At 41.1% G+C, this 16,391-nt stretch overlaps 1 protein-coding gene and 1 pseudogene across 1 annotated transcript; one reads left to right on the forward strand and one right to left on the reverse strand.

The window, feature by feature from the left end:
* Positions 1-514: 514 nt before the first annotated feature.
* LOC145401053 (uncharacterized) lies at positions 515-7,440 on the reverse strand. The gene is made up of 4 exons (XM_080273426.1): positions 7,245-7,440; positions 6,125-6,270; positions 5,670-5,672; positions 515-649 (listed from the first exon to the last, which is right to left on the reverse strand). The coding sequence occupies exons 1-4, from the start codon at positions 7,438-7,440 to the stop codon at positions 515-517; spliced, it is 480 nt and encodes a 159-aa protein (XP_080129552.1).
* Positions 7,441-14,221: 6,781 nt separating this feature from the next.
* Positions 14,222-14,341, forward strand: LOC145401123 (5S ribosomal RNA; annotated as a pseudogene).
* Positions 14,342-16,391: the final 2,050 nt, after the last annotated feature.

A 16,391-nucleotide genomic window follows, 5' to 3' on the forward strand; every position in this document is an offset into this window, starting at 1 on the left:
GTGCGTATTTACAGCATGCTAATTCAACGAGTTCTAGGAGCAGAGTGAGCAACACGGCAATCTTCTTTCTCCCTCATAGGATTTGAAGGTGCCAACTATTAATTAATTACAATGCTAAATACAATTAGATTACATCATGATATATACAGGATGAATCTAATTAATCTTAGTTTTAATTAAACTAAAGCCAAACCAATTATTCCCTTTATCTATGTAAATATGTTAAACCTAAACCTGCTTTTTATCTAAGGGCCTTTTTGTCCTCAGAATACATCGTCTAACGTGCAGACGCAGTTTAGGTCAATGGAACTTTCCAAGTAATAACATGTATTTACAAGATAGTTGTCCACGAGGGCTAGACGCAGTAGCACTTAATTTATTAATAATAAGAATTATTAGAGAGAATGTAATTTCTTGGTTATAAAAACCACTTGAATAGGTATTAACGATCTCAGGTTGTCTTCTGCTCTCTAACCAGGGACGACTATTTTAAAAGCAGAAAGCGCAACTGCTCTTAGGGAAAATATTTCCCACAGCTTTGGGGCCAGGAGTTCTCTCCATTGGTCTCGAGAACCCTGTGTTGCGGCCCTTCTAGGTCGCGAATCTTGACCCATTTGATCTCCACCATGCCCAGTATCCGAGGTAGCCGCTAACTCAAGGGGTACCAGTTTATCAAGTTTTTATGTTGGTATGTCCCCTACATTTTATTTTTTACGAGTCTCAGCACCCCCTCTGAGTCTGGCTGCATGGAGATCACCTTAGCTAATGGCCACTGGGATCATGGTTGTTTTGTCTTCGCCAAGGCCACATCTCCTATGTTTATAGCAGACTCGTTACTGGCAGCCTGAGCCCCATAAAATCTTTCTCGTAGGCTCAAAAGATACTCTACGCTCCAATGTCCATTCCAAGTATCCAATACCCCTTTCAGGCATTGATATCCTTCCCGCAGATGTTGTCCTATTTCATTATTTTCTATGGTAGGATCATTTACTTCTTTTTGGATATCCACACAAGGCACCAGATGGAGCTTCCTGCCATATAACATATGAGCTGGTGTCAAGGCCTCAATTGAAACGCCAGTGTCATCTAAATAGGTTAGGGGTCCATTATTAATCCTACTGTAGTTTCATTTTCAGTTATCACTGTTCTTAACTCTTCTCTTATGATCTGAGCTCTGTGTTATGTTTTCCTTAGGCAGTTCTTCACAATACCAATCATTCATTCGGTAAATCCATTTTGCCATGGTGCTCTTGGAGCTATGAACTGCCAGGTACAATTTTGGATTCCCAGCGCCGACTTAACCTTTGGGTCATTCATTATGTTCAAAAGTAGAGGTGCTGCTCCAACGTACTTGGTTCTGTTGTTGCTTATTAATTTGTTAGGACAAGACCTTCTAGCGGCAAATCTTCTAAATATGTTCAGGAATGTCTGAACTCAGATCTTCTGCCATTTCTAGATGGACTGCCCTTGTGTAGGTGCAAGTAAATAGACATATATAAACCTCATGGGGAGTTCCCTCGCCAGTAACAGTTATAGCCCCTGTGTAATCCACTCCAGTTACCTTGAAGGGCCGACTCACATTTACCCTATCCCCTGGTAAGGCAGGTGGTCCTGGATAGTCATATGGTCATTGTTCATACCTCCTACATGTGATGCAACCTTTGGTATATTTCTTTATGACCTGTCTACTCTTAGGGATCCAATACCTTTCCTGGATTCGGGTCAAAGTCTGCGGCACACCTCCGTGAAGAGTCAAATCATGGGCTTCCTTTACAATTAACTGTACAAAATATCCCTTCTTAGAAAATAATATGGGATGTCTAGTTTGGAGAGGCAAATCAGCCTTTACTATTCGGCCCCGGCATCTAATTAGAACCTTTCTGTCTAAGAACAAGCCTAAATCTCTTATCAGCTTATTTTTGTTCCCAGTGCCTTGGCCTATAAGGTCATATATCTCTCCGTAATACTTCCTTTGTATCCTTGTCAGCCAATATGCCATGGGATCTAACTTCTGAAACCCCACTTTCTTATTCAAAAATTCAACAACTAATTTAGCAGTATTAATAAGTAGTCTTATTGATAAGTATCGGGTGATGTCAATTACTTATGGTTCTGGTACTACAGGATCCAAATTTACATAACCAACTTCCGCAATACTATACTGTTTCTGCTCCGGCCAATCTTTAGTGCAGTGGTTTTCAACCTTTTTTCTCTCACGGCCCACCAAGCCAGGCGTAAAATGGGCGAGGCACACCATCAGTATTTCAAAGTAGAACTAATGACCTTCATACGTCAAGCATGTTAATTCTATCTATCTATCTATAGCCCGACGCCCTAATCCCGCAAAGGATGGCCACAGACAAAACGCCTCCAAGTCACTCTGTCACCCACCATTTGACTCCCCTCCCCCCAACTCACCCCCCCCCTCATATACCTTTCAACTCCATCCCTCCACCTCATCCTCGGTCTACCCCTCCCTCTCCCTCCCTCCACCTCACCTACATACACCCTCTTGGTCAGTCTTTCATTCTCCATTCTCTCCACATGTCCAAACCACCTCAGTGTATTTCTCCTAATCTTTTCAACCACATCCACATCTACCCCACAACGTTCCTTCACTTCTTCATTCGTCAACCTGTCCCTCCACGTCACTCCACATGCTCCTCTCAAGTAACTCATTTCCACTGCTCTCACTCTTGACTTGTTCCCCTCTTGCAAGGTCCACGCCTCGCTTCCATACGTCAGGGTAGGGATCACAATACCATCATGCAGTGACTTCTTAACTTCCATACTCACCTCCCTATTTCTCATCACTGCTTTCAGTGTACCAACAACCTTTCTTCCCTGCTGTACCCTTTCACGTACTTCATCCCCCAAAGTTCCATCCTTATTCATCACACTACCCAAGTACTTGAATGCACTCACATTCTCCATATCCTCACCATCCAACCTCACTGCACACTCTGTAACTTCATTCCTCTCAAACACCAGAACTTTACTTTTGTTTACATTAACTTTCAGCTTCCTTCTCCTACACACTGTCCCAAATTCATTCACCAGACCTTGCAACTCCCATTCATCTTCACTCAACAATACTGTATCATCAGCAAACAGCAACACCGGAAGCTTCCAAATCTCACCCTCATTCATTAGGGCCACCCCCACATCCACTGCCCTACCTTGCACCTCCTTTACAACCCCATCCATATATATATTAAACAGCCATGGAGACATCACACACCCCTGTTTCAGTCCCATATTGAGATCAAAGAACTCACTCAGCTCACCATCCAATCGCACCGTAGCCCTAGCTCCCTCGTACATACTCTTCACAGCACTCAACAATTTCCCCTCTACTCCATATATTCTTAATACCTTCCACATACCTTGCCTATCTATTCTGTCATAAGCTTTCTCCAAGTCCTTTCTCCAAGTCCTTCCCTTCTCTAGATACTTCACTAAACATCTTAGAACAAATATCTGATCTACACACCCTTTTCCCTTCCTAAATCCCCCTTGTTCTTCTCCAACTAGCTCCTCTGTCATATGCCTAACCCTATCAATGAGTATTCTACCATATATTTTACCAGTCACACTAAGAAGGCAAATACCCCTATGGTTACCACATACTTCTCTCTCCCCTTTTCCTTTGTACAGAGGAACAATTATACCTGATTTCCAGTCCTCTGGAACCCTTCCCTCTTCCCAAGCCAATCTACACAACTTCCATATCCACTCCACAACAATCTCACCCCCATACCTAAGCATTTCACCACACAGTCCATCAATTCCTGGGGCCTCTCCCAGCTTAATCTTCTTCATCGCTTCCACTACTTCTGACCTACTGATCTTTTCCTCCCTCCTCTCATCTCTTCTTCTCCCAGCCATTCCCCAACCACTTATACTCACACTCCTCTCACTCTCTACATTCAACAAATCCTCAAAGTGCTCCTTCCATCTCCTCAATTTCTCTCTCTTCTCCACCAACAATCTATTATTCCTATCTTTCACTCCCCTACTATTTCCCCTTTCACACTGCCTTACTTTCTTTACCTCCTTCCAAAACAATTTTTTACTCTCTCTCCATTTCACACTCAGATTCCTCCCAAACTCTTCATCCACTTTCTTCTTACTCTCCTTCACCAGTCTCTTAACCTCCCTTCTCCTGCTCACATATACCTCTCTCTTCTCTCTCTCATCTTCTCCCCTACCTCTGCTCGCCAACCATTCACCATATGCCTTCTTCTTTTGTTCCACAGCTCGTTTCACCTCATCATTCCACCATGCTGTCCCTTGCACACCCTTGCATCTCCTCCTCACTCCACAAACCGCCTCACACGCTGCACTTATCTCTTCCGTGAATATCTTACATACGTCTTCCACCCCTTCCATCTGCTCTAGCTCATACCTTCCCAATCTTTCTTCCACTATGCTCTTATACTCTGTCATTTTCTCACTATCTTGCAATTTCTCCACTCTTCTCACAGGAGCTGCTTCCTCCTGTCTTCCCCTTCGTCTCCTCAACCACTTTCTTTGCAGCTCTACCTTGGCCATCACTAAGTGATGGTCCGAGACTCCATTCCCCCACCCTCTCCACACCCTTGCATCCAACACTTGTCTTCTCATTCGCTCATCCACACACACACACGTAGTCTATCATTGCCTTTCGTTCAACAAGTTCACCATCCATCCTCCTCATTACTCTCCATGTATACCGGTGGATCATCTTATGACAAAAGTAGGTGTTGGCTATTGCCAACCCCTTACCAGCACAGATGTCCACCAAAGCACTACCATTCCCATCTACTTCAGCTGGCACACCCCACTGACCAACCACTCCATCCACTCGTACATTCCCAACTTTGCCATTCATGTCTCCAATCAACAGCACTCTCTCGCTCCTCTCAAATTTGTCCATACATGCTTCTACTCTCGCCCAAAACTCATCTTTCACTCTTGCCACTCGATCCTCTGTTGGAGCATACACACATACAATCGCCCATGCTTGTATACCTACTTTCATCCTCACCCATACAATCCTTGCACCCACTGTTCCATACTCTCTTATATTCTCCTTCCACTTCTTGCTTATCATCAGACATACTCCCTCTCTTGCCCTCTCGTTCTCACTGACTCCCGCACATATACCTACACCGTATTCCCATTCTCTCATCCTTTCACCTTACCATTTAGTTTCAGTCAATCCACATATATCCACTTTTGCATCCTAAAGCACCTGGACAATCTCTCTCTCTTTCACTTCATCATTCACTCCTCTCACATTCCATGTTCCTACCCTCAGAATGTCCTTTGTCCGTTCCTTAGTCGTCAACGTATGGTCCGTCCGGGTCCGAGGCGCTTTATTTGCTTTTTTAGTTAGTTCTTTTTACGGGGTGGGGCACTAACCCACCGCCAACCCTTTTAGTCGCCTCGTACGACAAGCAGGGATACTGGGGGAGTATTCTTGAAACCCCCCTACCCCCAGGGGGTTATTGCGAGGATTCGAACTAGCACTTATAACTGCGTGAGTACAGCAGCTTACCAAGTGAGCCATTTAGGCTGTTCATTATTATTTTTTATGGATTATCATGGTTTTCAAAATATCACTTTCTTCTGCATATTTATCACTCCAAAATTACAGTGAATTATGATGTCCTTGACAAAGTTACCAGCTATCAAACACAATAAAAATTATGAAGATTTAAAACACAAGATAGTGATTTTATTCAAGCACTAGCATGTGTAAAAATAAATGGCCTTTTCATGGATACAAATACCATTGGGAAATAAAACATGATGCCTTGATAAAGTTACTAGCCATTAGAAATAAAATGAAGATTTGAAACTAAAGATACTAATTTTATTCGAGCACAATAACCACTAAAAATAAAAGGCCAATTCAAACAGAAATATCAGTGGGAAATGAAACATGATGTCCTTGATAAAGTTACTAGCCATTAGAAATGTACATGAAAATTTAAAGCTGAAGATATTGATTTCATTTAAGTAAAAACATGACTAAAAATAAAAGCCTTCTCCATACATACAGATATCAATAGGAAATTTGACCTTGGTGTTGTTTCATAATGTGCCTCATCCGAGGTCGAATGGTGGAGAGGCATACCCTCAAGTCCACCTCCAGTATCTGAAGCCGCGACCTGTTCTTGTTTTTTACTGTGTTCATTGCAGAGAAGCCAGCCTCACACAGATAGGAAGTTGAGAAAGGAAGAAGAGCTCCAACTGCTTTCTTAGTAATGGTAGGGTATTCGTCTCGAAGGGACAATCAGAAAGTAGTCATGTTTGTGGATTCATGCTTTAGTTTTAGTGCTCTGTCATTCCTCATTTCTGTCAGCTCATCCTCTTCGCTAACTGTTAGCTCTGATGACTCGTACGTACTTGCCACAAACGGATTTCTTACCCAGTCCAAGCACAATATCTCAAGTGATGGAAAATACTTTTCAATGTTCTTACTCAGTAGCGACATGCTTTGTTGAATCAACGGAAGAAGATTTTTGTCCAGTCTGCAATCTTTTGTTAATTCAAACATTTCAACTTTCTCTTTTTTTATTCTGGATCCCCACAACGTTAGGTTTTCCTTAAATGCATAAATTTTATCTGTACAAGTAAGAATGTTTTTGTTCTTTCCCTGCATACTCTTATTGAGAGTGTTCAGTGCTTGAAAAATGTCAGCTAGGCGTGCCACTTTATTGCACCAGGTTTCATCACTAAGTAGGTCAGCCAGTTGAGACCCTTCTGAAGTTAAAAATATAAGAAGATCCTCTCTTAGTTCATAAAACCTTGAAAGAACTCACCCTCGAGATAGCCACCTCACTTCTGTGTGCAGTAGCAGTTGTGTGTGAGCAGATTCCATGGCAGAACAAAAACTTGAAAAAAGCCTTGATTTTAATGGTCTACTTTTGATATAGTTAACTATTCTGATTGTCTCATCTAATACTTGCTGCAATTCAGGAACTAATGATTTTGAAATAAGGGCCCCTCTATGCAGGAAACATTGTGTAAAAACAATGCCAGGGTTTTTCTGTTTTGGAAGTGCAATTAATCTTTTTATGCTCCCTGACATGGAAGCGGCACCATTTGTGCAGATACTCATGCATGATTTCCATGACAAATTATTTGAGCTGAAATAGCTGTCAACCACCTCGAAAATATCTTGACCTCGTGTTGTTTCTGGAAGTGGTTTGGAAAATAAAAATTGTTCAATTATGTCGTCATTACAAACAAACCTGATAAATGGTAAAGTTGAGCTTTTCCAGTGATGTCAGTTGACTCATCCAACTGGATAGCAAAAATTCTCACTTCTTTGATACGAGCTATGACTTGTGACTCAACGTCTTGAGACATATCAGAAATGTGACGACTGATGGTGTTATCTGACATTGGGATTTTCAAAATCTCTTTTTCACATTTTTCACCAAACATGATGTTCACATTTTGCTACATGCTGGTAATATTACTGACTGCAATTGTATGTGATTTCATTTTTTTGGCAACTATTTCTGCAACAGCATAACTTGCTTCTTGAGCTTTGGCAGATACAGTCGTGATTCTGGTGATTTGTTGAGACTGGAGTGTTTGGTCAGTGATAAGCCTTTTAAAATATTCAGTTGATTTCTCACATAAATGAGAGTGCTTTGTCTGAAGATGTCTTTTAAGTTTACTTGGAACCATCGCTTGATTCGCTAGTCTTTCGCCACAAACAACACAGACAGGACGTGGTTCCTCTTCTCTAGATGAAGTGAATCCGAAGGACAAGTAGTCTTCTTTAGACTGTCGCACAACTGATTTGGAAGTAATACTGTCTGTCCTAATTGTCTTCCTTCCAGAACTAGTTCCGGCTACACTAGCTTCACTGCCCTCATCTTCTAACGTTCGTTTCTTAATTACAAATCTATCCATATCTCCTGATCTTTACTTTTAAGACGTATACAAGGAAGAGGGGCACCGGGCAGCGCGTCAAAGTGCCGCTGTGGTGAAGGCCCATCTGGCTGAGAAAATCCGTTAGCCCGTAGGCCCGGCGGAATAAGGGTTACCAGTTCGTACATACAGTATGATATGCCCCCCACAAATAGGGTATAATATAAATTCACAATTAATTAAATTCATTGTCATTAAGCCATGACACATGATAGTGTCATACTCATAGATGTCACATTTGCCATGTGCACATTGTTTGAGGGAGGATCAATCTTCCTTCCCCAATTCCCACGGCACACCTGCAGTTGCTTCACGGCACACCAGTGTGCCGCAGCACACTGGTTGAAAATCACTGCTTTAGTGAGTAACCATTTAGAATCTTTAAACGACAAGGTATCTTTGATCAATCTCTTTACAGTCGAACCTCTCGAGAGCAGATCAGCCGGGTTTTGTTTAGAGGATACATGCATGAATTTATATTTGGAAGACAATTCTTTGATAGTCTTCACTCTATTGTCAGTGAAAGGAATTTTATTGTCTTCCTTTCCTATCCAGTAAGGGCAAATCTCACTGTCAGTCCATATATAAATATCCTCAAATTGAGTATTAAGAGTAGTGGTTATATACCTGGCCAATTTAGTTCCTACTTCTATGGAAGCCAATTCCATTTGAGGTAGGGTTCTTCCCTTAATTGGCACAACTCTGGCTTTGGACATAATAATCTTACTATCCTCTCCTGTTGCATAATAAGTTACTGCTCCATATGCCTTTTGAGAAGCATCACAAAATATGTGTAAGTGTGACTTCTCATTACTGTTTATTTCCCTAGGAATACATATGCCTGATGTGGTTTCAAACTCCTTTCTAATCTGTTCCCACTGTTCAACATATGTCTCACCTGATTCCTTGTCCCAGTCTAACTTTTCTTGCCAAGCCTCCTGCACTAAACATTTGCCCCTAATAACTATAGGACTGACCAAACCTAATCGGTCAAATAACGTGGGGACCTGACTTAACAAGGACTTCTTGGTGAGAGTGACAGCAGAGAACGTAATTGGTTTCAAACTTATTACATCAGCTATTGTATCCCAGTTAAGACCCAACACATTTTGAATTATGGGAATCTCAGAATCAGGATAGTCCTCTTGTATTTTATTCCTCAAAAGCGGTGAATTTGTATTCCAGCTCTGTAATGGCAAATTTGCCTTCCCACATTTGGAATTGGCTACTTCATAAGCCTTCAATGCTTCCGACTCTGTATCAGCAACACCTTGCAAATTATCCATGTAAAAAGCCTGTCCTATTACTGGGCATTTGGCATTTTCAAAATGATGATTTAACCCCTTTACTGTGGGGATGTTGGGAGTGTGCCATGCGCGTACCACGGGGATAATCGTGCTCCAACTGACTTTTTGAAAATATTTGCCAAAAATCAGTTATTAGTCCTAGAATATTATAATTACATAAGCAATCGGCACATATCTTCAGCTTTCTCCTGGGATGTTTCTTGAGCCTTCGTCGACTAACGTAGGACTTGTAGAGACTTCTGAAGTTGAGTAACAAAGTCTCCACTTTACACTTTCCGATAACCCATACTACTGTATGGTTACCACTGCCTGATACTATAATTACAAACACTATTCTATGAATTTCAAGTAGTTTGGAATCCTTATTCAAAAAAAAAAAAAAAAATTGTGAGAGCAATGTAAATTACAAGTGCACAGGAGCTTTCCACCCGCGCTCATTCACCGATGGTATTCTGAGGCGGAGCTGTCATTTATTATTTATAAACACATTCATACTTTATATTCCTAGTACTTTATTACACTTATTTATATATACAATATTTGTCCATAAGTTTCTTTCAGTACTAGTAGTTTATTTTCACGCCAGGCATTCACTTTCTCGTTCAGTAAACTAGCGTACTTTCACTTTCATTACTCCAAGTATTTATACTCGTATTCGTATATTACTACAGTAATTATTTACGATTTTATTTACATTCTCTATTTTATTTACATTAGTTACATTTCTATTTTATTTACACTATGTTATGCACTGTCACTTGCAGTAACTTATAAAACTATTTTCCACTGTTCAATTATATTTACATTCATCGCTTTCACTTGCTATTTACACATTATTTACATTTCCACTTGCACTGTTTTAGAGTCACCAGAAAGATCGTAGTCACTTTCCATCATTATCAGTGATAAAATAGCCAGTTCATGTTCCACAGCAGTCACTTAGCCCTTTACCCCTTCCCACACGAGGTTTAGTATGGGTAGAGGCCACAGGTCCCTTGCAAGGGGCTAAAGTTGGACAGGCGCGAATCCGACGTGGTTCCACCTTGAAAGACGACAGTAAACTGAATGATGTGGCGTATTATGGGCAGGGAAGGGTTGACAATGTCAGAGTGGTGACAGCTGCTAATTTATATGCTATGAAATGATTGGCAGCAAATGTAGACAATACATAATAACTTAGTTAGTTCCAGGTGAATGTAAATATCACTTTCTCCCCTCCTTTCTTATATATATTTTTATTACGAAAATAGGTCATACAGCATATTTCAAGGGGAAATAAACAGGGAAAATTAGCAAACAAGTGCATGTGGGGTGTTGCCAGGTGATAATTAGCCCAATCCAGATCAATTACCTTTTCTCTTTCTTTGATATATTATTTTGTATAAGAATAGGGCATAGGACACATTTCAATGGATAAAATGAGTGGAAAAATCCATCCAGGATTTGCGTAGCACAGTGCAGCTGGGCAGGTGGGAGGAGAGGGTAATGGAGGGGAGATAAGGAGGAGAGTCAAGGATAGGGGAAAATGGCTAAATTGTCAACAGTGGATGGGAGTACAGATGACATTCGCAGAACTGAGTATAGCTGGACGCTGGTAGTACTGATAGATGATACAAGCCACCAGTTGAAAGCCCGAGTGAATTCAAAATAACACAGAATCACAAAAGTGATGCCCCGCAGTATGATCCCTTGCTCCCGAGCATCACGCAAGTGACGCCCCGCGGTTAAGGGGTTAAAGTGTTGCAAAGTAGGAAAAGACTAAAACAAGAGCCAAAGAGCACCGATCGGAGACAGTAAGTTTTCAATGGACTATCCTCCTTTTGAGGATCTTGAGGCCAGAGGAATTTTGTAAATTTCCTATTCTCCTCTCTCAGTCCTATTCTGAGAAAAGCCTTACTAATGTCTGCTGTATTAGCATAAGGTTTTTCTCTAATTATTAGTAACACATTCCCTAGCTTCTCTGTTAGTGTAGGTCCAGAGTATAAGCAATCGTTCAAGCTAGCTGATCCCTTGGACGCTTTACTGCTACAATTGAAAACTATCCTTATGGGAGTAGTTACTGAATCCTTGCTTACAGCATGATGTGGCAAATAATGTCCTTCTTTGTGGTTAACAGGGAATTCAACCTCTTCTATAAATTTATTCTTCAACTGATCCTTTATAATATTACCATATAGGGTTAGATGTTCTGGTTTATCTCTCAACTTTCTTAGAAGAGAATTTAACTGAGCCTTAGCTGCTTGGTAATTTGTTGGTAACTCTGAATGGTTTAGTTTCCATGGTAATCCTACCCAATACTGTCCATCCTTAAGTTCCACAGACTGGTTATACAAATCCAAAGTTATTTTGTCTTCAGGGGTTGGTTCCTCAGAGTGCATTCCTACACTGTCAGGTCCCACAATTTGTGTACAGGTTCAATATTTTCATCCAAGTCATTTATCTGAGTAGGTTCTAGTTCTGCACCTATTTTATCTACCATTAATGACTGTGTGGGGGTAACAAAGACTGAGTCTACTAGTTTGGCCTCTCCTTTAACTTGTTTTGGAAAAGGTAACCGACCCATAAAAAGGTTACCGTACCTCCTGGACTCTTGAACAACTGTACTTTATTTTTCTTGAAAGTCCTATGTAGGAATCTCCCACAGTAATCAGAACCAATTATCATTTTTATGGGACCACAGTATCTGATTCTACATTTCGTTTAGCCAAATTTATCCCTGAGCTTTGTAGATGATCAGAGGTTTCCTTCAGTCCTTCTATATATATATATACTTGTCTCCATGTTATCCAGTACAGCTGCTGTTATACGGCACTTATATCTGCCTAGTTGTATTTCAGGTCTAACTAAATCAAAAGACTGAGCATCCTTTGTAGTTAAGAATCCTGTAATGGCTAGATTTACCTTGCCAGTAACAGGTAACTTTAATTTCTCCACAATGTCAGCAGAAATGAAGGTTTTCTTAGCACCCGTATCAAAAAGAGTACATGCTAATAGGTTTCTATTCTCAATCACTACCTTCACATCTGCTATTGGAACTGCAGCTGGTATTAGTGCTGGAGTATTCCCTTTAGCAATTGTCATATTGACACTTGCAGGTGTAGGAACTTCATTTTTCATCCTTGGGCATAGAGCACTATGATGTTCATCCCTTTTACATTTAACCCTTTAAACGCAGATCGTCGATTGCCAAAAAGGACATAACGGCGGATCATCACGTTTGCGATTTGAGTTAATTTTGAATAAACGCGGGCAAGGATGTTCCAGCTGGTATTGTCTATCAGTACCGCCACCCTTTAGCTACAATTAGCATACTTGACCTTTGTACTACTGACCTCCGTTGTTGCCAAGTATCGCGTTCCCCCCCCCCCCACGGCCCGGCCAGCCTGGCTGTGATATATGGCAGCGCACTGACTGCTCAGAACTGTAAATCTGCGCTCTCCTCTCACAAGCAGTTTATGCTAACCAGTTGTCACACTAGCTTTTTTTCGCGCGGTTTTCCCCTGTTTAGCATCAGTTTACCGCAGGCTTTCAAAGTGACAACATGGCGAGTTCTAGCTCTTCCGAGTCAGTGCGAGCGGCCGACAGGAACGAGGATAAAGTGACGGGCGTAAGACAGAATAAAAGCGCGCCGCGGTGGCCTTTTGGGAAGTACTATGATTGAAAATAATGTAGTAAACGTGTTTTTAGCTGTGAAAATGGAAATGTTTGTTGAGTGGCGGGAAGACCGCTGCCGCGCTGCATGTCGGCCATACGATCTGTTGATTGTAGCCTTATTTTCAGTGCTTATTGTACAAATACGGATTCCAAACTACCTGTACGTTGCAGTATAAAGTTTACTGTGACAGAATGAGGCTGTGGTAGAGGGGAAACCGGGTTGCTGAAGGTGTGAAAGTGAAGATTTTGTTACCCAACTTTGCAAGTCTCCACAAGTCCTTGGGTAGTCCATGAAGGCTCAACACCTGTCTCTGGAGAAAGCTGAATGTAAGTACTATCTGCCATACCAAGTATAATGTTCTAGGGTTAATCTCTGATATTTGGCTAATATTTTCCTACAGGTACTCAGACCGCGATCCAACTTGCCACACGGGGGGGGTCGGCTGTCCATGGCCGCGTTTTAGGGTTAAACAAAGATTTAATTTTGTCTTGCAGTCCGCGGAAGTGTATTCGGAATTCATACAGATTATACAACATCTCAGTTCCTGAAGCTTTCCTACCCTAGAAGCATAATCAGGATAATGTTGACGAGGTGCACTGGAATGTTGCTCAGCACAAAATGCACAAACTTTCCTGTCCCTTACCATGGAATGTTTTACTTCCTTAATTTCATCAGCTTGTCTATTCCTTGTCTTTAATATTTTATCCTCGGCTTTTAAAGAGCTAAGGAAAGTACCTACCTCTTCTTTAGGCACATACTTAGCCATTTCTGACTTAGGTTTCCCAACCAGCTGGTTGGCGGGTTTTACTTTATTTCAGTCTTCTGTTTTATTCCTTGCAAATGTTTACAGAGTTGCATCAAGCCTTCCTCAATCTCTTCACAGGAGAAATTATCCTTTTAGTACCTACCATACAAGGCATCCTTGGTTTTTGGTAGAAGCTTTAAGGACACAATTCTTGAAAGCACCCAATCTGATGCCTTAATATCTTCGTAAGTATCTAAGGCCTTTAAATTACAACTCATTGCATTTCTAAAATTTTGCAAGGAATCAAAATCGTGTTTAGGTATGGGTAATTCAATTACAGCCTTCAGTAATTGGGTGATAATTTGCTTCCTGTATTCATAGTTTTGTCTAAGGATAGTCAAGGCCACCCCATAACTGTTTTCTTCCACTGGTAATTCTTTTATCAGCTTACAAGGCATTCCCTTGAGCTGTCCCAACAGATATGTGAGTTTGCTCACATTAGGGAGATCTGTTCTATCATGAACTAAGTATCTGAACTGGTCCCAAAAGGATTTCCAATTTTGCTCCCCATCAAGCGTAATTTGTGGTAGTACCACGTTGAGTACACCGCTTCCCGTCCGATCAGCGAAGTTAAGCAACGTTGGGTCTGGTTAGTACTTGGATGGGTGACCGCCAGGGAACACTTATTAACTCTAAGCCCTTGGTCACCCCGTTTGGGATACATGGCGTCTGGCAATAAATGAATGAACAACTTTACTCCGCTGTTCCACAACTTGTATTTCCGCGGCAGTCTCTGCCAAATTTGACTCTAGTAACTTCACTATGGTCAAATATTCTTCTAATTTACGTTCAAATTTTGCAGTCTCTGACTCTAAGAGATCCTTATCATCAGCTCTTACTATGGCCGCTTCTAAATATATATAATCTTCATACTTAGTCCATCAGTCTTTAAGTATATTCAGGAGACTATTTAATTTCTCCCTGGACAGAGGTATTTCATCTAATGATTGTTTGCTATCATTTATGGCTCTTGTTACCCATCCTGCCTTACTACTAGAAGATCTCTGCAACAAGGAAACTAGACATGTTGACTGATTTCTAATTTAATAATTTAACCATTAATTTCAACCACATATTTACCCCAGCTCAGTAATTATCTAATTATTTAAATTTTGAAGAGTGTAAGGATTAGGTCCGCAATATAAAGGCTATCCCCCATGGGTTGTTAAACGTCTAGGGTTATATTTTATCCCCACACTCAATTTCTAAAATACTCATATTCCCCAAGCTCAAAATATTTATCTCCTAGTATACCATAGGCCCACCCATACCTTGTATAGCATAGAACTGTCCTTTCTTGAGTTCTATATATAATATATAAATTTCTGCAGAACCACTTCTCTGCCATGACAGTTCCAGTGTATGCCATCTGCTTTCAATGTTGTTTGGAAAGGCTTGGCATTAAAGAGGATGTAATCCCTCCCCTTCCTAATTTGTTGCAACTTCCTGTTCACAGCTCTACTAATTAATTTATATGTACCATAGCAAACTGGAGAGCCATATGGTAGGTTTCTAGGCTCAAGAAAGGTTATGGCTACCAAGGATTTACATGAACCTTCTATGGCTCCTACCACGGCAAGAATGTTTTCCACAACTTCATTAACTTCCACCTCTTCATTGATATAATTTCTTCCCAGGAAAAGGATAGTATGGTCATGCTCCCAAACTAATACGGCATTTAGCCTCTCATCATCGGAAAAGGAACTTGCCCTTCCACCCGGAGCTCATTATATACATATTTCCACATCATCCACTTGTACCGAACGTGGTAGTAGAACGTGGTAGTAGGCTATGCCCAATTTACACAACCTTAAAAACATTCAATGCTTCTGCACACATCTGCTATCCAAAATGTCAGAAATTTTATTTATTCAAGTCAGTATCCTCACTCGAGACACCAAAGATGCATCAGAAAATTCTTATACACTCCTTTGTCTGATGTGTTTTAATCTAAGAAAACCTTAAGTAAATTCACGTAAGTCTCTTAGGAGGATCAGGTGTAACTGATATTCCAACTCACCTAGTTATTATTCTCCTATCTCCTATCTCCTAGCTAATTCCCCATAGAATTGGCCAATTCGTAGAGGTTACTCAGCCCCCCTGGGGGTAGGGGGATTTCAAGAATACTCCCCCAGTATCCCTGGTTGTTGTACGAGGCGACTACAAGGGTTGGTGGTGGGTTAGTGCCCCACCTCGTAAAATGAACTAACTAAACAAGCAAATAAAGCACCTCGGACCAGGACGGACCATACGTTGACAACTAAGGAACGGACAAAGGACATTCTGATGGTGGGGACATGGAATGTGAGAGAAGTGAATGATGAAGTGAAAGAGAGAAAGATTGTTCAGGTGCTTGAGGATGCAAGAGTGGATATACGTGGATTGACAAACTAAATGGTCATGTGAAAGGGTGAGAGTGGGAATATGGTTTAGGTATATGTGCGGGAGTTAATGAGAATGAGAGGGCAAGAGTGGGAGTATGTCTGATGATATGCAAGAAGTGGAAGAAGAATATAAGAGAGTATGGAACAGTGGATGCAAGGATTGTATGGGTGAGGATGAAAGTAGGTATACAAGCATGGGCGACTGTATGTGCGAATGCGCTGACAGAGGACTGAGTGGCAAGAGTGAAAGATGAGTTTTGGGTGAGTGTAGAAGCATGTATGGACAAATTTGAGAGGAGCGAGAG

This window comes from Coenobita brevimanus, chromosome 54, assembly GCF_032717465.1.
Source record: "Coenobita brevimanus isolate Jiangsu-jjx chromosome 54, ASM3271746v2, whole genome shotgun sequence".
Classification (NCBI taxonomy): Eukaryota; Metazoa; Arthropoda; class Malacostraca; order Decapoda; family Coenobitidae; genus Coenobita; species Coenobita brevimanus.